General features: G+C 41.4%; 1 protein-coding gene across 1 annotated transcript in view; it reads right to left on the reverse strand.

Annotated features, from left to right (window-relative positions):
* The window catches only part of SLC10A7 (solute carrier family 10 member 7), a 345,341-nt gene that overhangs the window by 27,664 nt on the left and 293,860 nt on the right, over window positions 1–23,817 (reverse strand). Inside the window, exons 8-10 of the mRNA XM_082258940.1 lie at window positions 16,039–16,204; window positions 12,947–12,998; window positions 7,048–7,121 (exon numbers count right to left, since the gene is read on the reverse strand). Coding sequence (XP_082115066.1) covers window positions 7,048–7,121; window positions 12,947–12,998; window positions 16,039–16,204 — 292 coding nt within the window. The remainder of the gene's footprint in view (window positions 1–7,047; window positions 7,122–12,946; window positions 12,999–16,038; window positions 16,205–23,817) is intronic.

A 23,817-nucleotide genomic window follows, 5' to 3' on the forward strand; every position in this document is an offset into this window, starting at 1 on the left:
CCCAGGATATTCCGGCTGTGGAGGATCACCTTTCCGTCCTACGTGCTTCTTGGGTACAGATCCAGAAGTCCCTTGAGGTCTCTGCGCAGCGCCAGAGACTCCAGGCTGATCGCAGACGAGCGCCTGCTCCTTCCTACCAGGCCGGAGACCGTGTATGGTTGACCACCCGCAACCGCAACCTTCGAGTGCCCACTCCCAAGCTGGCGCCTCGCTTTGTTGGTCCCTTCCGAGTGCTTCGCAGGGTAAACCCGGTAGCCTATGCCCTTGCGCTTCCTCCTGGCATGCGGATCTCCAACGTGTTTCATGTCTCCCTGTTGAAGCCACTGGTGTGTAATCGTTTCACTTCCTCGGTTCCCCGGCCTCGTCCGGTCCAAGTGGGCAATCGTGAGGAGTATGAGGTGAGCAATATCCTGGACTCACACCTGGTCCGCGGTCGGGTGCAGTTTTTGGTTCATTGGCGTGGTTATGGTCCAGAGGAGCGTTCCTGGGTTCCCTCCGCAGATGTCCACGCTCCTGCCTTGCTCCGTGCCTTCCACGCACGCTTCCCTCAGAAACCGTTCTTTCCTCCGCGGAGGAGGGGCCCTTGAGGGGGAGGTACTGTCATGGTCTTACCTTCTTGCTGTTCTCCTTCGTTTGACATGTGCTGGCGGCCATCTTGGTTTCTGGGTTTCTTGTAGCCTCCCACTCTGCGGCTCCTCCTTCCCACTGGGAGGAGCTGGATGCCTAGCTCATATATATAGGAGGTCTGTGGCTTCAGTTCCTTGCTTGGTCCTCCTGTGTTCACATGCTTCTAAGACTGCTGCTGCTTCTGGTTCCTGATCCTGGCTTCGTCTGATTACCCTGCTGGTTCCTGATCCTGGCTTCGTCTGACTACCCTGCTGGTTCCTGATCCTGGCTTCGTCTCACTACCCTACTGGTTCCTGATCCCGGCTTCGTCTGACCACCCTCCTGGCTCCTGACCTCTGGCTTCGCAAAGACTCTGCTTCGGTTTTGCCATCCGTTTGGACTTTTGCTTTACAGCTTGATTTTCAATAAAGCCTTCTTATTTTCACTTATCTGTTGTTGTACGTCTGGTTCATGGTTCCGTGACACAAACAAGGTTCATAAAGACACAATCTGCAGTCTAGATTCCTCAGAAGGATAGGAAAAAGTTAATATTGTGACAATGCCACTCCACGTATTAAAAACCAGGAGTTAGAGACCATCCTAGTCCCTCAAGTGGAGAGAGCCAAGACCAACTGGAATATCACATAGGAAACTGTGAATAGTGAACACTCATAGGGGACTTTCAGCGCTTTTCATGATGCTCCTATAGATCAGTGGTCCTCAACCCTGGCCTACAGGGCCCACTAACAGGCCAGGTTTGCAAGATAACTGAAATACATCCCAGGTGATATCATTTGCTGCTCAGTGATTGCAGTTCTCTAGTCTGCATCTTAAAATCTGGCCTGTTAGTGGGCCCTGAGGACCACTGCTATAGATGTTTGAGCTTGTATGGCTACCTATAATAAGACAATACCCTTTCTGTAAACTCGCATGATTCAAAATAGGAAGGAATTTGCCATTTTGCTGCTTACCTGACATTAAAAAGGTAGAGGTCATTACCCGCTTACATTACAGCAGTCGTCTGGGGCTAATTCCATGGCTGCCATTCAGCTCCCATATACTCAAAGCACAGTGCTTACAGGTACTTACAGGAATGACCCCCAGGTTCCACAAATAGTTGCATAGATACCCCACTTACCTCTGCACTTGAAAAGTTCTAATGCATGTCTTCTTATACTTTGAGCTACTTTTTGAACATTGAGGGGATGTGGTGCCATAACCATAATCTTTCAAACCAACAGTACCCATGCATTTATAAAGCATTTCTCTACTTTTTGTAAGTCTATTTTCTAAAATATGCTATTTTGATTTAAAGCACTATAAAAAGATAACTAAATTGGTCTTTCAATAAAAGTTGTTTATTATTGGACCTGAATGTTGCTGGAGAGGTCAGAATCTCTGTTAGGTTTTTACTGCCGTCTATGTCCGTGTCAGGAAGATGTCATCTCACTAAGATAGGCAAGCACTAACGGAGGAAAATATAAGACCAAAAATGCTTCTTTTTTGCTTTTACTGCTGTTTCTCTATTAGGAAGACACCAGAGCTAAGTGTCACTAGAGCAAGAAGTGAGGGAAATCTCCCCACTGGGCACCCAGACAGTCTGAAATAAACTCGCCAAGTTATAGTCCTTCCAAACTCTATCCAAACTCCCAAAAAAGTTCTGGGTAGAGTTATTCTTTAAGTATCTTTACTCTACATACAATGCACACTGCAATCTGCATGTGGGTATGCTTGTAGTTGTCTGTCTGACAAGACACACATATTTGCCAGGATTTATAACACATGCAAAATATCAGCGTGCATGAGCAAAGCAGGATGGGTTATCTTTTGAGGAGCACAAGTGACAGTAGAGTGTTTTCTCGAGGCATTCTCAATCATCCTGAATGAACTCCAAATGGTTTCCTGCTGGGTATTCCAGCTGGATTACAAGAAGCTATAGCTCAATGTCATTTACAATGTGGTGCCTCATAATTAAAGGTCAAACAGTCACTTCATCCGCAATCAATCAATAGACGTAAAGTACTAATACCACATGCTAATCAATCAATGGCAACAGTACTAATAAAATAAATGAATCACATTTGTGTGTTTTAGATGAAACTATCTGTGGAACAGAAACAGAAAAATTAAGGACCGTGGACTGTATGTTGGGTCAGTATACTCAAAATGTAACAAGAACAAAAAGTTTTTTCTTCTCTCCTAATAGGTTATATACAGCGCATCCGGAAAGTATTCACAGCACTCCACTTTTTCCACATTTTGTTATGGTACAGCCTTCCAAAATTAAACTAATTATTATCCTCAAAATTCTGCAAACAAAACCTCATAATGACAATGTGAAAGAAGTCTGAAATATTTACAAATGTATTAAAAATAAAAAACAAAATAAATCACATGTACATAAGTATTCACAGCCTTTGCCTTGCCACTTAAAATTGAGCTCAGGCGCATCCTGTTTCTACTGATCATCCTTGAAATGTTTTTACAACTTGATTGCAGTCTACCTGTGGTAATCTCAGTTGATTTGACATGATTTGGAAAGGCACACACCTATCAATAAAAGGTCCCACAGTTAACAGTGCATGACAGAGCACAAACTAAGCCATGAAGTCCAAGGAATTGTCTGTAGATCTCCGAGACAGGATTGTATCGAAGCACAGATCTGGGGAAGGGTACAGAAAATTTTCTGCAGCATTGAAGGCCCCAATGAGCACAGTGGGCTCCATCATCTGTAAATGGAAGAATTTTGAAAAAACCAGGACTCTTTCTAGAGGGGGCTGCCTGGCCAAACTGAGCAATCATGGGAGAAGGGCCTTAGGGAGGTGACCAAGAACCCGATGGTCACTCAGACAGAGCTCCAGCATTTCTCTGTGGAGAGAGGGGAACCTTCCCTGAAGAACCACCATCTCTGCAGCATTCCACCAATCAGTATATGTATAGTAGAGCGGCCAGACGGAAGTCACTCCTCAGTAAAAGGCACACAATAGCCCGCATGGAGTTTGCAAAAAGGAACCTGAAGGCCTTTTAGACCTTGAGAAACAATATTCTCTGGTCAACTGAAAGAAGGATTGAACTCTTTTGCCTGAATGGCAAGCGTCATGTCTGGAGGAAACGAGGCCTTGCTCATCGTCTGGCCAATACCATCCCTACAGTGAAGCTTGGTGGTGGCAGCATCATGCTGTGGGGATGTTTTTTAGTGGCAGGAACTGGGAGACTAGTTAAAATCGAGGTAAAGATAAATGCAGCAATGTACAGAGACATCCTTGATGAAAACCTGCTCCAGAGCGCTCAGGACCTCAGACTGGGGCGAAGGTTCAACTTCCAACTGATAACGACTCTATGCACACAGCCAAGATAAAGGAGTGACTATGGGACAACTCTGTGAATGTCCTTGAGTGGCCCAGCCAGAGCCCAGACTTGAACCCGATTGAACATCTCTGGAGAGATCTGAAAATGGCTGTTCACCAGTGCTCCCCATCCAACCTGATAAAGCTTGAAATGTCCTGCAGAGAAGAATGGAGAAACTACCCAAAAATAGGTGTTCCAAGCTTGTAGCATCATACTCAAAAAGACTGGAGGCTGTCATTGGTTCCAAAGGTGCTTCAACAAAGTATTGAGCAAAGGATGTAAATACTTATGTAGATGGTATTCTTTTCCTTTTTTATTTTTAATAAATTTGCAAAGATTTTAAACAAACTTCTTTCACGCTGTCATTATGGTTGTATTGTTTGTAGAATTTTGAAGAAAAAAGTGAATTTAATCAATTTTGTAATAAAGCTGTAACATAACAAAATGTGGGAAAATTAAAGCGCTGTGAATACTTTCTGCATTCACTGTAACTCATGTATACAATACATATAAATAATACTTTCACCAAAGTCCCCACAGTGTCAACACACACAGAGCAGTCTAGAAGGAAAAAAAAATAAATTATTGGTATGTTTCTGGGTTTGGAGGAAAAACAAAGCACCGGAGGAAGCAGAAAATGATGGGAATATATGGACATTTAGCTGGCAGTTAGTCCACGAATGAGCAAGCTTTGCAAACTGACCCAAATCATAGCCATATTTATTTAAGAGAACCAGTCATGCCTGAAGTTGAATCGACAAGCAGGCTTTGTTATGAGGGCCATGCACACCTTAGCGATCTGTTGCAGTGCTTTAACGCGGCTTATGTTGCACATTAACATGCTCTGCCTTAGGTATTAATTCAGCCCATTCATCATAAATGGACATATCTCAACAGATATTAAAAAAAACAACCCTCTTTTTTCTTTTTTTTTTATAGCAAAGAAGCAAACCATAATGCACATATGTGAGGTGCCTTTATTTGAATGGTTGGAACATGCAATGGCTCAAGTTACCGCAACATACCAGTGTGAAAGGTCCTTTTATTTACTTTGCCTGTGTTTAAAAGGTTTGTAAAAGCATTTATTTTAATAACAAACATGTTATACTGACTTGGTTTGTGTAATGGTTTTGCACAGAGCAGGCCAGATGCTCCTGCTCTTGGGTCTCCACACCTGCCGAGCTGCTTGCTATGGGGGCACTCATGCTCTCTCCTGAGCAATGAAAAGCGAGAGACCTGGGAGAGCCACTGCTCTCCTGCACACTGCTGGATCCAAAGCGGGCTTGGGTAAGAGGCTGGGAGGGGGGGGGGGGGGGGACTGCACACAAAGCCTTCAGCCTTTAGAACCACTTTATCTAGGCAAGTCTTGCTGCTATTGTCAGAGGGACTCAACAGTATATTTTTAAAGAAAGGTTCAAAGTTTTTTTTTTTTCTGAAATTCGCCTAAAGGTGAACAGTTTACATTTATTGGTACTTAGCATATTTATTCCCTAATACTGTCAGGCACAGAGGTATTTCTATATACAATGACAATAAAAAACAAAAACGCAGTGTATAGTCAAGTCTGGCTGTGCGCATTTGTTGTAGACCTCCCTGTGTACAATGATGACATTGGATCATACACTTCAGTGATTCCTAATTTGATGTAGGCTTTTTATGGTTTAGCAAGAGAGAGCTGTGTACACAAGGGCCTTAAATAAATAAAAGCTTGTGTCTGAGGTAGACCAACTAAACAAAAAGCAATTAAAAACCTTCAGATCATCTCAGTTTTTTTTATTAAGCAAGCTTGCCATTCGAAGAGAGCCCTCAACTGCATTTTAAAGGAAGAGATAATCAATATATGAACATGCGACATCCCAATATTTTCAGGCACCATAGTCCATTTCACGTGCAACACAAAGGCCAAAAGTGTAAAGAACTGTCTGGTGGTCCAGACAACAGAAAGATTGTGCAGGCCTCTAGTATAGCATATCCTGTGTATAGATCAAGGATGGTATAACACACAGCAAATTTATTGTTGAAAGGTGACATCTATTTAATTGGCAGTTTAAGAGGCATCGCCGATTTTGGATAAAAATATACTCCTGGCCCTGCTACTCAGCAAGCAAGTCATAAGGAGACTGCAGAAATTTTATAGGGTTAATATACATACTCCCAGGTTCTAGAATAGTTCCAAAATGCAACCTTGAGACTTTCAAAGTAATGGCAATTTGGCAAAAGGTGGCAGAGACAATTGCAGGAATCAGCAGATTTCTGCCACTGTCATTTGCAACAGTGCTCGTTGCCCATGTGAATGTAGCCTTATCTTTTTCTATGTATCACTAAAGTACATTAATTATACTATGTCACTGCTCAATTTGCCTTTCAGTTTAATTTCAGTGAAAAAGTCATTAAAAATACTCTACAGCCTGTGTTACCTTTACAATGTCCACAATGTGGGGAGAGACTGATTTCTAAAGTGGAACTGAACCCAAAAGATGATTTGCCATCTTATAGGGAGCATCTAGAAATGTTATTTGTGCCCAAACAGTGCACTGAAAGATTTATCTTTTGTCTTGATTTACTCCATAAAACAGCAGTGCATTTCCTGTGTATAGGCAACTCTATGCCTTGAGCCACATAACTGTATATCTGCAGTGTGAGAATGTAAGGCTGGTCATACACAGAGCCAAGAAATTTGCTCAATTCCTCAAACAACAAAGACAGTGTTGATGCTGAAATCCCTCCTGCCGGGCCACTGTCTTCTCCCAGCGGGGAGGCTGATGAAGCCGCCTCCGCCGGGAGAAGACAGGGATTATTGCTAGCACTCTGTTCGTTTTATTTGATTTAGTGTAAGATTTGTTGTTGTCACTATTGTACTGCTCACTACTCTTTGCTGGAGTGGTAGCTGTATCTCAAAATCTGAAATGCAAGAATCTACCAGATTCTATTGTATTATTCCGTTTATCTGTGCTTTTCGCACCTCTACTGCTGTTTCTTGATTATTCCCTGTGCAGATAATGACTGAAGTGTGGGAAACATAAGCAAAGCATACAAAACTGAGAATTGTTTTAAACAGAATTTAAAATTTCTTTCACATTTTGAGGTACTTACCTAAGGTAAGTGATTTATGGGTTGAACAAAATACTATTGCCACTGTGTCTGCTGGCGTAAAACCACTTCTTTTACTGAAAAATAAAAATAAAATGTTTTTCTTATAGCTTTTATTTTAAACAAACGTTGACACATACAAACATATATGCATACATACACACACACACACATATATACATACACACATACAACATATATATATATATATATATATACATACACATACACACACACACACATATACACACACACAGTATCTAAAAAAAGTGAGTACACCCCTTACATTTTTCTAAATATTTTCCTATATCTTTTCATGTGACAATACTGAAGAAATTACACTTTGCTTCAATGTAAAGTAGTGAGTGTACAGCTTGTATAACAGTGTAAATTTGCTGTCCCCTCAAAATACCTCAACACACAGCCATTCAGGTCTAAACCACTGGTAACAAAAGTGAGTACACCCCTAAGGGAAAATGTCCAAATTGGGCCCAAAGTGCCAATCTTTTCTGTGGCCACCATTATTTTCCACCACTGCCTTAACCCTCTTGGGCATGGAACTCATCAGAGCTTCACAGATTTCCACTGAAATCCTCTTTTATTCCTCCATGACATCACAAAGCTGGTGGATGTTAGAGACCTTGTGCTCCTCCACCTTCCGTTTGAGGATGCCCCACAGATGCTCAATAGGGTTTAGGTCTGGAGACATGCTTGGCCAGTCCATCACCTTTACCCTCAGCTTCTTTAGCAAGGCAGTGGTCGTCTTGGAGGTGTGTTTGGGTTATCATGTTGGAATACTGCCCTGTGCCCCAGTCTATGAAGGGAGGGGATCATGCTCTGCTTCAGTATGTCACAGTACATGGTTCCGTCAATGAACTGTAGCTCCCCAGTGCCAGCAGCACTCATGCAGCTCCAGACCATGACACTCCCACCACAATGCTTGGCTGTAGACAAGGCACACTTGTCTTTGTACTCTCACCTGGTTGCTGCCACACATGCTTGACACCATCTGAACCAAATAGGTTTATCTTGGTCTCATCAGACCACAGGACATGGTTCCAGTAATCCATGTCCTTAGTCTGCTTGTCTTCAGCAAACTGTTTGCAGGCTAATTGGACCCAAATTGGTACATGTTCACTTAGGGGTGAACTCACTTTTGTTGCCAGCGGTTTAGACATTAATGGCTGTGTGTTGAGCTATTTTGAGGGAACAGCAAATTTACACTGTTATACAAGCTGTACACTCACTACTTTACATTGTAGCAAAGTGTCATTTCTGCAGTGTTGTCACATGAAAAGATATAATAAAATATTTACAAAAATGTGAGGGGTTTAATCACTTTTGTGAGATAAATAAATAAATAAATTATATATATATATATATATATATATATATATATATATATATATATATATATATATATATACACACACATACATACAGTATCTTAGTATATTTTATAATGACTGATGACAGTCATCTAAAAAGGCCCAATATGATTGGAGACTTTGCCAAATTTGAGTTTCCACCTGGATCAAGATGACCTGTAAATTCATATCTTTTTTTATAACCTGCAAAGATGATGTGCTTCTATCACCATGCACCAATTCCACTAGGACTTCTAGAACCTAAAACTTCACTTGTAATATCAGGTTGTATTAAAAAAAGATTCCCCATGTGACTAGACTTGTGCCATCCAGCAGTAAGTACTGGGAATGATTAAACAAGAAGATCCCTCAATACACGGGCTCCTTCACTGGGTATCCACTATTAACCTACTCTATCAAATAGGAATATCACATAATAATGGGCAGCACAGTGTCTTAAGTGGTTAGCACATCTGCCTAGCAGCACTAGGGTCATTGATTTGAATCTCAACCATGGCACTACCTGCCTGGAGTTTGCATGTTCCCCCTGTGCCTGCATTGGTTTCCTCTAGGTACTCCAGTTTCCTCCCACACTTCAAAGACATGCTGGTAGGTAAATTGCTCCTGTGTAGATTGGCCCTAGTATGTGTATATATAAATGTGAGTTAGGGACCTTAGATTGTAAGCCTGAGGGCAGGGACCAATGTGAATGTTCAATATACATGTAAAGCGCTGCATAAATTGATGGCGCGATATACAGTGGGTATAGAAAAGAATCACCCCCCTTTAAAAATAATCACATTTTGTTGCTTTGCAGCCTGAAATGAAGACAGAAACTGTTTTATCCAGCTGTATTTACTAGTGCAACTTACTGTATAACATCCAAGTGAAAGATATAATACCAACATGTCAGAAAAAAATTCAAAAACAGAATCATTGAGTTGGAAAAACGATCACCCCTCCTATGTCAGTATTTTGTTGGACCAAAAATTACCACACAGTGATTGAAGGAGAAAAAGGTGAATGTCCTTGCATGGCCTAGTCAGAGCTCAGACTTAAATCCCAATGAAAGTCTGTGGAATGACTTGAAGACTGAAGTCCACATACGGTCACTATCAAATTTAATTGAACTTGAGTAGTTCTGCAAAGAAGAGTGGGCAAATACTGCAAAGTCTGGATGTAGAAAGTTAGTAGAGAATATCATAACACACTAAAGGCTGTAATTAAAGCAAAAGGTGGTTCAACAAAATACTGACATAAGGGGGTGATCCTTTTTTTTATTGTTTTGATTTGTTTGTGACATGTTTGTGTTATAGCTTTCACTTGGATGTTATACCAAGTGCACTGGATAAAACAAAAACTGTATGTCCTGATTTCATGCTGAAAATCAACAAAATGTGATTTTAAAGGGGGTGATTTTTTTCTATACCCACTGTAAGTACTTGTAATAAATAAATATTAGTTCAACCAAACCATATACAACTGTCCTGTGCCTTGGGGCTAAACACCACAAAAACTACAGCACAAGGGTATGAAGTCCATGTGCCAAAAGGAACCACATGGTATAAGGCATAACATTAAGTAGAATATCCAACTATGCAGGAATTATTATCCATGGAGCTTCATATAAAAAGGGCATCAATGCCAGGCAATGATCAAATAATCAAGACCCGTAGTATATACATCACCCCATTCAAAGCGCGGTCCATATACAGAAAACCTGCTGGTATTGCTTAACACAATCAATTTTTGAGAAAATAAGAGACAAATACAATGTCCCAGAGGATGTGGGTAACGAAGACAACACCAGTGTCCCATTGGACAATTTTCTCCAGCATGCTCGATAGCTGGATGTTAATATTATGCCCTATAACATGTGGTTTCTTTAGGCATATGGATTGCACACTTTTCTGCAGTAGTTTCAGTAAGACACCATTCCCTCCTAACATTGCTGTACAAGGCTTGACTAACACCTATGATTGTACAATTCTTATCTGCGGAGGAGGAGGTATTTTTCATACTGGCACAGAAAAGTTTTGTAGCCCAACATGCATTTACAGCATAAGGAGTGATATTTCATTGGGATGTCTGCTACTATGTGCTCTCTTCTGGATGTTGTTTCCTTGATACGTGCATGCCTTGCTATATATGCACAAATTAACGTTCCCAATGAGGGAGAGGTCAACTTCTTTGGGAATTGTCCTGCATGAACAAAATGCCAAGTATATCCGTTATATTGATCTAGTGGACATTTGTTTGATCAACTATTGATTTTTAGACTACTTTTACCGTGGAACCCTGCAATGTATAACTACTCTTTGAGGGGTTCTTTGCATCCATTAGGTTCCTAACCTTCTTTATAGGTTGATCCTCTTGGTTGATATTCTTGCAAGATTACAATATTATTTTGATTTGTAAAATAACATTTATTGTGCTTTTTACTTGGAAAGTAGTCATTTTTTTTTCTTGATATCTGGTTGTCTTCATGTTGCTCAGTATATTATGTTTCTAAGTGTTTTTGTAGACTGTATGCTACATACACATTTAGATATGATTTGATATATTTGGGGAATTTTAAATGACATTTATTATTGAGCTCATAATTGTATGCATTGCTTTCTTACAGGAGATGTGATGAATGATAATGGTTTAAGGCTGCATTCACACTTGAGCGTAGCGTTTTTTTACCGCGATTTTACCGCGATTTTTTCAGGCGTTTTTCATTGACATCTATCAAAAACGCTGGTAATCAGCCCAAAAAGAAGCTCATGTACTTTTTTCAGCTACAGGCGTTTTGCAAAACGCTCAGATGTGAACAGGGGCCATTTAAATGAATGGGGTTTTACTTGTTGGGCGTTTTGGAAGTGTTTCTTTTGAGCGTTTTTGGAGCTGAAAATGCCCAGGTGTGAATGGAGCCTTATTGTTTCTAAACTGTGGGTTAGAGATACAGTCATTTCAATTAAGATATTTTTTGATACAGTTCTTTTTGATCTATGTAGTGTTTTTGTTTTTCTGAGTGATACCTAAAGCCCTCTATATATTGTTGTGTTTATAATTAATGTTTCTGGCATTAATGTACTGTTTGTTTTTTATCTTTCCCTCCACCCCCCCCCCTTTTTTTTTTCATATGAAGGGGTTTGGATTGAAGATTCTCTTTTTTTTTTTACTTTTATGACTGGATTTTCCCGTACAGCTATTTACTTCCTTATGTAGCACTACTCCCTTGGGAGCTGCTGGTTATGGATTCCCCTGGGTTACCCATAGCAACGACATCACAATTTAGCATTTTCAAAGTGCTTGGCTCAGTCAAGAAACAGTCTAGGGGTTTTGTTTTTTTTTTTACTTTTATTTGAGAACTTGGATAGGAGAAGGGATGAGTGGGATACTCCCAACTTGAATTAACTATGCACAATTTGCTGGGACGTCTAGAGATAACTGAGTGCAGCAAGGCCACTGCTTCACCTTGTCACTAGCAATGAAGAAGAATTTAATGGACTTGCATTACTCTGTGAATCGCTCTTCAGGGCCCAACTAGGCATTCCCTTTCTCACTATTCTTCAAGGTTCTACAGGGCACCCCCTTTACTGTAGTTCCCTCTGTGTGAGCTAGCTCCTTGATCCACTGACTTCACTGGAGTGGTCCCCTTCCTGGGCCGACCCTTTGGCAAGTCCCACAGTACTTACAGACACTGTTTTTCCCAAGAGACTCTGCCAGCAACTCCACTGCCAGCTACACTGGATCCTCTGCAGCTCAGCTCCACACCTGGTCCCCTAGGCCGGCTGCCCAAGACCACCTTCCTCATACTCAGAAGGAGGAGAGACCAGCCGTCTGCCTCCTCCTGGGACTCTGCTTCCAGCCAAAGACGCCCCGGCTTTTATGAGCAATACGAGGATGCACTGCAAGAATGCCCTCCCACTGGGACTCCCACAAAAGCCAAAGTGTCACTGGCTGGGTTTCCTCCACTGTCCAACAAGCTCCCTCATTGGATACAGTGGAGACACTCCCTTAGACTCAGTGAATCAAATCTGGAGACATGCCACAGGCAACCCAACAGATCAGAGCTTTTTCCTAGCACCTACCTAGGAGGGTTCTACACTTACCAATAGCCTATTCATTTTGACTGGGCTGCCAACGCACCAAAAACTGGGCATGCACTTTTTTTACACACTGAACCTCATTGCAATTATGTTTCTTTTTACCTGTGCATTGCGGTGCCCTACAATTTACATGCACTGGGGTGTGTTTGTAAGGCAAGTGTGAGTGTCATTCAAACAAAGGGCACTGTGCGTTACCATGGACTGCAGTATCGCATGGTAAAATGCACAATTTACAACGTGTTACAGAAATGCACAGAAGTGAAGCTAGCCTAGAACAGAAAGTTTTGACTATAAAAGAAAACAAAAAACTACACTTATGTTATATTAAGAATAAGAAAAATGAAAAGTGACATATGGTAATAGAAGTTACTGCCCGAGAAACAACAAAAAATATGTGTCACATTACTTATAATAAATTATAACAACATGGGGACTTACCTAGTAGAAAACAGGAATGTTAAAAGCATGAATGCTAGCTGAATAAAAAATACTGCAAAATAAAATATAAGTATTACTTTTACTGCTGCACACAAAATAAGTGTATAAATCAGTAGAACAAATCTATTACTTTTAGATCTAATGGTGCCAAATTTGCCTTTTCTAATTGCATGTAAATGAGTATATGATAAATCAAGTGCCAACAACAGCTCAAATAACAGTTAGGCAAAATAAGAGTAGACTCCGACTACAGGTGAGTTTTGAGAGCTAGGCTGCTGAGAATTTGAAATACCATAAACATATAAAAACAAAAACTCATTTTTGTCTGGCTTTACTAAACTGCACAGGCCTATGTGGGTAGCATCTTCAGATCTTTATAGCGATCTATGGTCTCTTAGCTTTTCAGTGTTCCTCCCTGTGAATTTGTATTGGCTTTTAGGAAAACCTTTTCTAATAAAAATGTTCACTTTTTTAATCCAGTACTGGAGCTACTGGCACGTATGCTGATAAACTCAACTTACTTCACAGATAAAGAGTTAAGTCACTCAGGAAGTGGAGGTATAACCATTTGCAGATTATACACAATTAGTAAACTGCTGAATTTCAGGTAAATAACACATACATGGGAGCATCTTACCTTGCCAAAATATATATATATATTTCTATCCAAACAGTTATGAAATGTACAAAACATTGCCAGATAGAAAGTGATGACCCTATTTTTCTACTTTGGTTAAATAACATAGCACGTCCCCTCCTCATACCCAGGGCCGCTGATAAGGGGGGACCACCTGCCTCCTGTAGGGGCCCGAACAGCAGGAGGATCGGTGGAGTAGAGAAGGAACACAGGCAATCTGTGTCACTCACCCAGCAACTGAAAGCCGGTTTCTTCCCCTCCCCACCCCCCCGCTAGCATTCAGTTGCCGAGTGGGAGACACAGTGGGCCAGATTTAGGGGGTGCTGGGGTGGGTTGTGCCCACCCAGATTTCAGTTTTGCCCCCGCTGAGCTCCTTCCCTCGCCCCCTGCTCCCGCCAGCACTCACAGCCAGGACAAGGAGATGGGAGGCTGGAGCAGAGAGGAAAGAGCCAGGAGGAGGTGCGCTGTGTTGTGCTCTCCCTCCTGTCAGAAGAGCTTTCATCTATACAATACATGAGGCAGGATCGCTCTTACTGTAGATCGCATTCAACTGCAAACATACACAGTTCGACTGTCGCCCCTATCCACATTTCTTACTGCCCGAAGGTGAGCAGCCCTTGGAGGAGATAGGGAGCGGTGTGTGAAAGTATGGTGCGATCTACAGTAAGGTAGGAATATGTGGGAAAGAGGGTTGGGGTGGGGGGGTTTGAACCAGGAGAGGCGATGTTTGAACTAGGAGGGGGTGGGGGATTAGGGCTGGGGAGGGAAGGGATTGGGGTAGGGGGGAAACCTGGGGGGGGGGGGGACATGATTTCAAACAGCGGCCCTGGTCATACCAGTTTTAGAAAGGGGGCCATGGCTTTAAAGAATGTAGAGTGACATCAGTTCTTCAGTGGACACAAAATAGGAGTGTTCTCATTATAGAGAGCAAGGCTTTCAAAAGGATATTTAATCCTCTTGTAAATGTGAATTTGGGAATAGCAAAGATGATTTTACTTTGCTTGATTCCTTTCCTCTGAACCTACAGTGGGTAAAGAAAAGAATCACCCTCCCTTTAAAATAATCACAAATTTTGGCCAGACATATCATTTGGTGTTATTTGCATGGCAAGCTGTAACGGATTTCCACCAGACATATTGTTTGATGTTGAGGCCAAATTATTCTTTTTTAGTCTCATCTGACCATAACTTTTCCATGTGGCCTCAGAATCTTCAAGGTGCGTTTCAGATGAGAATAATACTAAATTATTTGGCCTCAACACCAACAATATGTTTGGTGGAAACTCAATACAGCTTGCGATCCAAATAACATCATTCCTATAATAAAGCATGGTGGTAATATCCTGTTATGGAGGTGTTTCTCTGCAGCAGAGACTTGTCAGGATAAAAGAAAAATGGATGGGGCAAAATATCGTCAAAACTTAGAGGAAAATCTGCAGCCCTCTGCCAGATAGTTGTCAATAGGAAGAAGGTTTAGCTTCCAACATGACAATGACCCAAAGCACACAGCAAAAATGACCACACAGTGGTTAAAGGAGAAAAAGGCAAATTTCCTTGCAAGGCTTAGTCAGAGCCCAGACTTAAACCCCATTAAAAATTTGTGGAATGACTTGAAGACTGCCATCCACAAACGGTCACCATCAAATTTAACTGAACTTGAGCAGTTCAAGTCTAGATGTGCAAAGTTAGTCGAGACATACCCCAACAGACTAAAGGTTATAATTAAAACAAAATGTGGTCCAACAAAATACAGAGGTGATTCTTTTTCCAAATCAGTGATTCTGTTTTTGAATTTTTTTTTAAACATGTTGGGGTTAAATCTTTCAATTGGATGCTAAAAGTTGCACTGGTAAATACAGCTGAATAAAACAAACTGTATCTCTCTTCATTTCAGGCTGCAAAGCAACATTATTTTCAAAGGGGGTGATTCTTTTCTATACCCACTGTAAATTTGGAATTTAAAGTTGTTCTAGAGCATATCGTGTCAAGGCTGATAAGAAAGTGAATATTGCTCTTTCCCAGCAGCCTATACATATATACATACACACATATATAGACATTCCTCTTCTTTTTCTGTTATTGGAACTTCTCGATAATACTAGAATGGGTTCAGGAGTGGATATTCAATTGAGCAATATTCTAAATACTACAACCATTAAAAATAAATGTCAAACATATGAATATGATCATTTATGCTAGCCAATAAACGGTTTCTTCATTTCTTGTGTATGTAAAGTGCATGGTCCAGCAGGTATTAAGACTGGCATGTACTAAGCACCTGCTGTGAGGCTGCCATACGCAAGATCAAAGAAAAAAATGGATCCTCAGCCAATGGGCAGGAGCCATAATGATCTATTATACAAAAGTAAGCATCATTTATCTTTTTGCTTTCGTCAAACCTTCATGCAACAACTGAAAATAAAATGAAAAAATAAATATATGGTTTCTATACGTACTGATAAATACAATAACAACCAAACTGAAAGTGTCCAGGTCAATATTTGGGTTAGAGAAGGTATCACAGAAGGTGGTGTAGATAATCATAAGCAGGACACAACTGCTAATCGCACCAAATGGAGGTTTCTTCCTCTCCAGCCAGTCCTTGATGTACCTCCGCACAATCTGCAACAGAGAAACCAACAGGTTGCCTTTTTCAGTGTTCACAGTAAGAGCAAACATGGGCGACACAAAGTGAACTTGACAGCAGAAAGACATAAAGAGAAGTGAATAATTCCAATGACTGCCACAGCGGATTTCAAAAGCTTCCCAGCCGCCACAGTCTTATTCTGGGGAATTTAACAATTTTAGTGCAACTTCCACTGGGCACCTATAATGAGAGTATATTTTCAACTGAATCAAATCTATCCTTAATTATGTCAAATGTTCTTTGCCGGCTGTCACCGAGACAAGCCCATTAAGACTCCCTGATGTTTATCTCCTCTGCTGATACTAATGGATGTGTGTAATTATCACAATCCCTCTTGCATCAACAGACAAGTCTGAGTGCAACTTCAGGAACCTTAAATTTGTGACATCTTCAGGAATTTCATGACGGCACATAATCGAAAGTGATCCATGGAACACGTTAATATTTAAAACGCCAGGAATGCGCCAGAAGTTTTTAATTAAATTATAACTTATGCTTGAAAAGCAAAAGTGTATGTGTTAGGGGAGTTTAAATAATTCAACGTCTGAATATCTGGAGTTTTCATAAATCTAAAGATAAATGCCATTTGATTTCTTTTATTTTCCAAAAATTAATGCAGAGGAAAAGAATTAATCATCACCTGAGTAATTAATTAGCGTGGGGGGGGGGGGGGGGTTGGTTAGTAGTCGGTGCCTTTAAACTTTAAAAGCAGAAAACTGTAGTTTCAGAATTGTTTGAGCATGCTGAAGGATAAGAAACTGTAAAAAAAAAAAAAAATCTCAAAAACATTGGACTGTTTCTAGACTGGTTTATCGTCAGAGAGAAACGAACCAATTAAAGTTTAAAAAGAAATGCTGTAGATATAGACAGATGCTGAGCTATTCTGACCAGCAAAACTCCAACACTTCCTAATCATGCTGAAGCTTGCACCTTCCTATCTCCTGTACATTTCTATTGGCTAGTGAGACAGCCCATTATAGTAATAGACCAACAAAAATGTAAGGGGGTGGGAGCTAACTGCAAGCTCGGACAATAACTGAAGGAATCAGAGCTTTGCCTGTCAATAAGGCTCAGTTATGTCTGCAAGTTTTCTGAAGCTGTTACACGTGTAGCCCCAGAGGCTAGCTATAGATGGATCCTTTTTTTTTTTTTTTTTTTTTTTTTTTTTTTTTTTTTAGCCTACCTGCTACTTAAAAAAAAAAATTCCCCCATCCACATTAGAGAAGCCAGTTTTGAAGTTTTATTCCAAAGTTTCTCAAATCTTAGAAGCATACTAGCACTCAGATCAGATACGCGAGGTTTCTTCCCTATGGTCACTCACAGTTTTTACAGCCAGTTTTATTAATTACTTTATCTATTTTCATTTTAACCAATCAAAAATACTGTAATTAAAAAAGCAAATAATATATAGATATGTCAACTTCAGTTCCAAACAGTACTCAGAGCTCTAACTGTAATAACGCCTTTTAGGAGTTATAGAAAAACACTGGCTTTTTTACTTCTTCGAAAATGATAATTTCTTGGGAAATCATAATTTTACTCCTAGTTTCTTTATACATTCATTTTTAGAACAGTATTAAAGCCTAAAAAACAGCCACCTCCCTATGGAAAACATAACTATAGGAATTTCATCAGCATTCATATATCTTTCAGTTCTACTACGGCTAGAGATCTGAATACATGTTCTATTACCATACTTTTTTATATTATGGAAAAGTGATGGTTTAATGGGTCAAATTCAAAGACAACAAGAGTTTATACAATTTTACAGCTCAACAATCTTAGTTAACCATAGCAGTTTTACTGCTACAGGGACGGCTCTCCTGTGCAAAATCATGTATGTGTACATACACACACATAAATATATACACATATACAGACACACATAAATATATATATATATATATATATATATATATATATACACACACACACACACACATACTCACACAGTATGTATATATATATATATGTATATATACACATACATACACACACACACACCTGATTCTTTACTTCCAACTGCAGGGCACGCACATGTGCTGCCAATAGGCCACTTTCGCTGTGAGTATTTACAGCAGAAGCCAATCTGCGGGTGCCGGGCACTGGATGTCCACTGGCAACCGCGGATTATGGGTAATACACACAGAACTGAGGTAGATCTCCATTCTCACATAGGGGAAGGAATGGATTTTGTGTTCCTGCACAGCAGGGAACAAAATCCATCTCTTCTGCTAGTAAAAGCACCTAACACAGTACACAAAAACACTGGCAAGGCACACAGTTAACTCTTTGATTGCCCTAGATATTTACCCCTTCTCAGGCAGTGTCATTACCACAGTGACAGTGCATACTTTAGCACTGATCACTGTATTAATGTCACTGGTTCCCACAAAGTGTAAAAAGTGTCCGCTAGCATTTGATTATCCGCCGCAATATCTCAGTCCAGCGATAAGTCACCAATCGCCACCATTACTAGTATAAAAATAAAGAAAGATTCTATAAAGTAATCCCATCGTTTGTAGACGCTATAATGTTTGCTTAAACCAATCAATATACGCTTACTGGGATTTTTTTTTCTACCAAAAACGTAGCAGAATACAAACTGGCCTAAATTTATGAATTTTTACTTTTTTTTTTTTGATTGGATGTGTTTTAGAGGAGAAAGTAAAAAATATTGATTTATTTTCAAAATTGATGGTCTTTTTAGCGCAAAAAAAATCAAAAACCAAGTGGTAATCAAATACCACCAAAAGAAAGCTCTATTTGTGGGGGAAAAATGGCCAATTTTATTTGGGTACAATGTTGCATTACTGTGCAATTGGCAGGTAAAATAAAGCAGTGCTATATCGGAAAAAAAAATGGCCTGGTCATGAAGGGGGATAAATCTTCTGGAGGTCAAGTGGCTCATATTTGTAAAATGAAGTGATGGGTGCACTGAATTCTGTGTGCATGATGTGAAGTGATGTGTGCTAAATGAATTATTTTGTATCTAAATGAACAAATACTACTGATAGGGTTTATTAAATGGATGTTCCGAAACTTGAATTGCTTTAATGAACATTCAACAAAAGGTCAAGTAACTCACTGTAAACTAAGAGCCGGTTCACACTACCGCGAACTCTAAGTCGCCTCATAAGGGGCGACTTGTTAGCGCGACTTTCAGCGCGACTTCAGCGCGACTTTGCGCGTATTCAGCGCGACTTGTATGATAGACGACTTTGTACGACTTTGTATTGGCCAATCAGAATATGATTGTTCTGGGTCATGTTCAATCACACAAAAAAAAAGTTCTTAAAAATTGTCGTTTTTGATAGAGAGACAATTATTGAAAAAATTATTGAAAAAAAAAAAAATTAGATTTCTTTGGATTTAGTGTCTGGGGGGGGGGGTCTAAAAGTGTACCTGTGAAGTTTCAGCTCTGTAGCATGTCCATTTTTAGTAGCACAGGGATAGGGCTCCGCTCCTTTCACACCTGGGCATTTTTGTTTCAGGCGTTTATTGGGCATTTTTTGGGCGTCTTTGGAGGCAGGCATAACATCTGAACTTCTGTGTAGGGGTATATATATATACACACACACATATATGTATATATACACATACACACATATAGGTGTAATAGGAGCGGAGCCCTATCCCTGCTCTACTAATAATTCTAAGAAAAATAATCTTTTTCTTATGGCGGTCACCCTGACATGGATGAGTTCTGTCACCCTGGCATAGCAGTCAGAGTCAGTTCACCCTAAACTACACTACGGTCACCCTGACACCTAACACTTTCCCTACAGAAACTAGATTATTGAATCTAACTATAGTGGTATATAGTACCCTAACTACACTGCATATCCCTTTCCTCACACTAAGTGTCCACCAGTGCCACGAATCAGTGCCACAAATCAGTGTCCACCAGTGCCAAATATCAGTGCCACGAATCAGTGTCCACCAGTGCCACGTATTAGTGCCACGAATCAGTGTCCACCAGTGCCACGAATCAGTGCCATGAATCAGTGCCACGAATCAGTGTCCACCAGTGCCACGAATCAGTGTCCACCAGTGCCACGTATCAGTGCCACGAATCAGTGTCAACCAGTGCCACGTATCAGTGCCACAAATCAGTGTCCACCAGTGCCACGTATCAGTGACACAAATCAGTGTCCACCAGTGCCACGTATCAGTGCCACAAATCAGTGTCCACCAGTGCCACGTATCAGTGCCACAAATCAGTGTCCACCAGTGCCACGTATCAGTGCCACAAATCAGTGTCCACCAGTGGCACGTATCAGTGCCACAAATCAGTGTCCACCAGTGGCACGTATCAGTGCCACAAATCAGTGTCCACCAGTGGCACGTATCAGTGCCACAAATCAGTGTCCACCAGTGGCACGTATCAGTGCCACGAATCAGTGTCCACCAGTGCCACGTAGCAGTGCCACGAATCAGTGTCCACCAGTGCCACATAACAGTGCCACGAATCAGTGCCCACCAGTGCCACTTATCAGTGCCACAAATCAGTGTCCACCAGTGCCACAAATCAGTGTCCACCAGTGCCACGTATCAGTGCCACGAATCAGTGTCCACCAGTGCCACGTAACAGTGCCACGTAGCATTGCCACGAATCAGTGTCCACCAGTGCAACGTATCAGTGCCACGAATCAGTGCCATGAATCAGTGTCCATCAGTGCCACGAATCAGTGCCACGTAGCATTGCCACGAGATCAGTGGGACAAGTCGGATACAAGTCGCCTCAAAGTAGTACAGGACCCTTTTCTGAAGTCGGAGCGACTTCAGTAGTGCCAATTAAGACGGCTCTCATTGATTTACATGGGATTTGTTATGTCAAGCGACTTGGGGCGACTTGAGGGCACACAAGTCGCGGCAGTGTGAGTGGACTCTAATGGGTGTGCTAGTAATCATCATACAGAAAATGTTTATTTTATGATAGCATTGCCTGAAACACAATTCTACATTTGTGACAAATTTATGAAACGGCAACCTAACAATATTGTGAAACCCTGGAATTTTAATTTACTCTTACTTCATGCTATTTTAGGCCTTTTAATTATGTCCCAATTAAGGCTCTGAATTCGGGTGTTCATGCTTATGCAGCAAACCGGGACCAGAAGTAGTCCACCCGAAGCCTGCACTTTCCACCTGCATTCCAGTGGCCAGACTTTAGCGCACACTCGCTCTTATAATCTGCCCATAGAAGAAGTGACACCTGACAACCCTGGTCAAAGAGACCAGCCGCCCATCAGCCATACAAAGTGGGCACTGCAGCCTCCCTTAGAGGGCAGAATTTGGGGTGCTAGAAAGCACAGCAACTGGCATTCAGCTGGTAACTTTTTATTTTCAAAGTCTCTGCCAGTTGTGTTCCCTCGTCTTTGATGGGTATAGTCACACTTTCAGGCACTGTCCTGGAAAGACTACTGGGGAAACACAAATGTCTTTATGGAATATGCTCTCCTATGGTTCCTAACAAGCACCTGCACAACATTACAGTCTCCACTGCATTCCATGGAAATAAAACTTTTTCTATTCCAAAGCCACAAACAGAAGTTTCACATTTCCCATTAGGCACAATATATATTTCTCAAAAGTTTGTACGAGAATAACAGATAAAACAGATGTATACAATTCACAAAACGGCTTCTGTTTATATTCAGACTACAATATGACAAAGGTGGAGTGGAACTCTAAAACTTGCTAGCAGCTTTGAATCCAGTGTTTGTGGGGAAAGTGCTGCTAAAAACAAAATACTTGTACAATAAGCTGTAGTGTTCAGCATCACAGAAACAATATGTTCAGTAATTTATTATCTGCACACAGCACTGCAGATTACAGCATCCTCTGAATATTTTAGAGAACTTTAGAGAAAGCAGCTGCCAACAACAGTAGTGCTATACAAACTTGGCTTCTGTCACAGAGTTGGCAACTTGTTACTGACAACTACACAAGGGTTAATCAGTGGCCGGGTAACTAGAGAATGCATGAATGATAATGTGCAGACATGCTTTTCATTATTTATTCATGGAAAACAGTGGGTTTTGGTGTGCTTCTTTGAAAAATGTTCAAACTGGTAGAATATACGGGCACACTGTGAAAATTCTATGTCATTAACATTTAATCATAAATTGCTCTTTAATATAAAACATAAAATAAAGGTCTGTCACAAGCACTTATGTGCAGGAGTAGAAGATGGCATGAAAGCGTAAAGGAAGTAACCCGCTACATAGACTATCAATGGTATCACTGTGCGTTGGTTAACCCATACACCAATCCTGTACAGTGACTGACAGCGGTATCGCTGTGCATCAGGTAACCCATACACACCTGATAGTCACCCATCCTGTACAGTGACTGACAGCGGTATCACTGTGCATCAGGTAACCCGTACACACCTGATAGTCACCCATCCTGTACAGTGACCGACAGCGGTATCACTGTGCATCAGGTAACCTGTACACACCTGATAGTCACCCATCCTGTACAGTGACCGACAGCGGTATCACTGTGCATCAGGTAACCCGTACACACCTGATAGTCGCCCATCCTGTACAGTGACCGACAGCGGTATCGCTGTGCATCAGGTAACCCATACACACCTGATAGTCACCCATCCTGTACAGTGACCGACAGCGGTATCACTGTGCATCAGGTAACCCGTACACACCTGATAGTCCCCCATCCTGTACAGTGACCGACAGCGGTATCACTGTGCGTCAGGTAACCCGTACACACCTGATAGTCACCCATCCTGTACAGTGACCGACAGCGGTATCACTGTGCATCAGGTAACCCGTACACACCTGATAGTCCCCCATCCTGTACAGTGACCGACAGCGGTATCACTGTGCGTCAGGTAACCCGTACACACCTGATAGTCACCCATCCTGTACAGTGACTGACAGCAGAATCGCTGTGCATTAGGGAACCTGTACACACCTGATAGTCACCCACCCTGTACAGTGACTGACAGCGGTATCACTGTGCATCAGGTAACTTGTACACACCTGATAGTCACCCATCCTGTACAGTGACTGACAGCGGTATCGCTGTGCATTAGGGAACCCGTATACACCTGATAATCACCCATCCTGTACAGTGACTGACAGCGGTATCACTGTGCATCAGGTAACCTGTTCACACCGGATAGTCACCAAGCCGAACAGTGACTGACAGCAGTATCACTGTGCATCAGGTAACTTGTACACACCTGATAGTCACCCATCCTGTACAGTGACTGACAGCAGTATCACTGTGCTTCAGGTAACCTGTACACACCTGATAGTCACCCATCCTGTACAGTGACTGACAGCAGTATCGCTGTGCATTAGGGAACCCGTATACACCTGATAGTCACCCATCATGTACAGTGACTGACAGCAGTATCACTGTGCATCAGGTAACCTGTACACACCTGATACTCACCCATCCTGTACAGTGACTGACAGCGGTATCACTGTGCATCAGGTAACCTGTATACACCTGATAGTCACCCATCCTGTACAGTGACTGACAGCGGTATCGCTGTGCATTAGGGAACCCGTATACACCTGATACTCACCCATCCTGTACAGTGACTGACAGC

The sequence above is a fragment of the Pelophylax lessonae genome (genome assembly GCF_965119305.1).
Source record: "Pelophylax lessonae genome assembly, chromosome: 1".
NCBI classification, from domain to species: domain Eukaryota; kingdom Metazoa; phylum Chordata; class Amphibia; order Anura; family Ranidae; genus Pelophylax; species Pelophylax lessonae.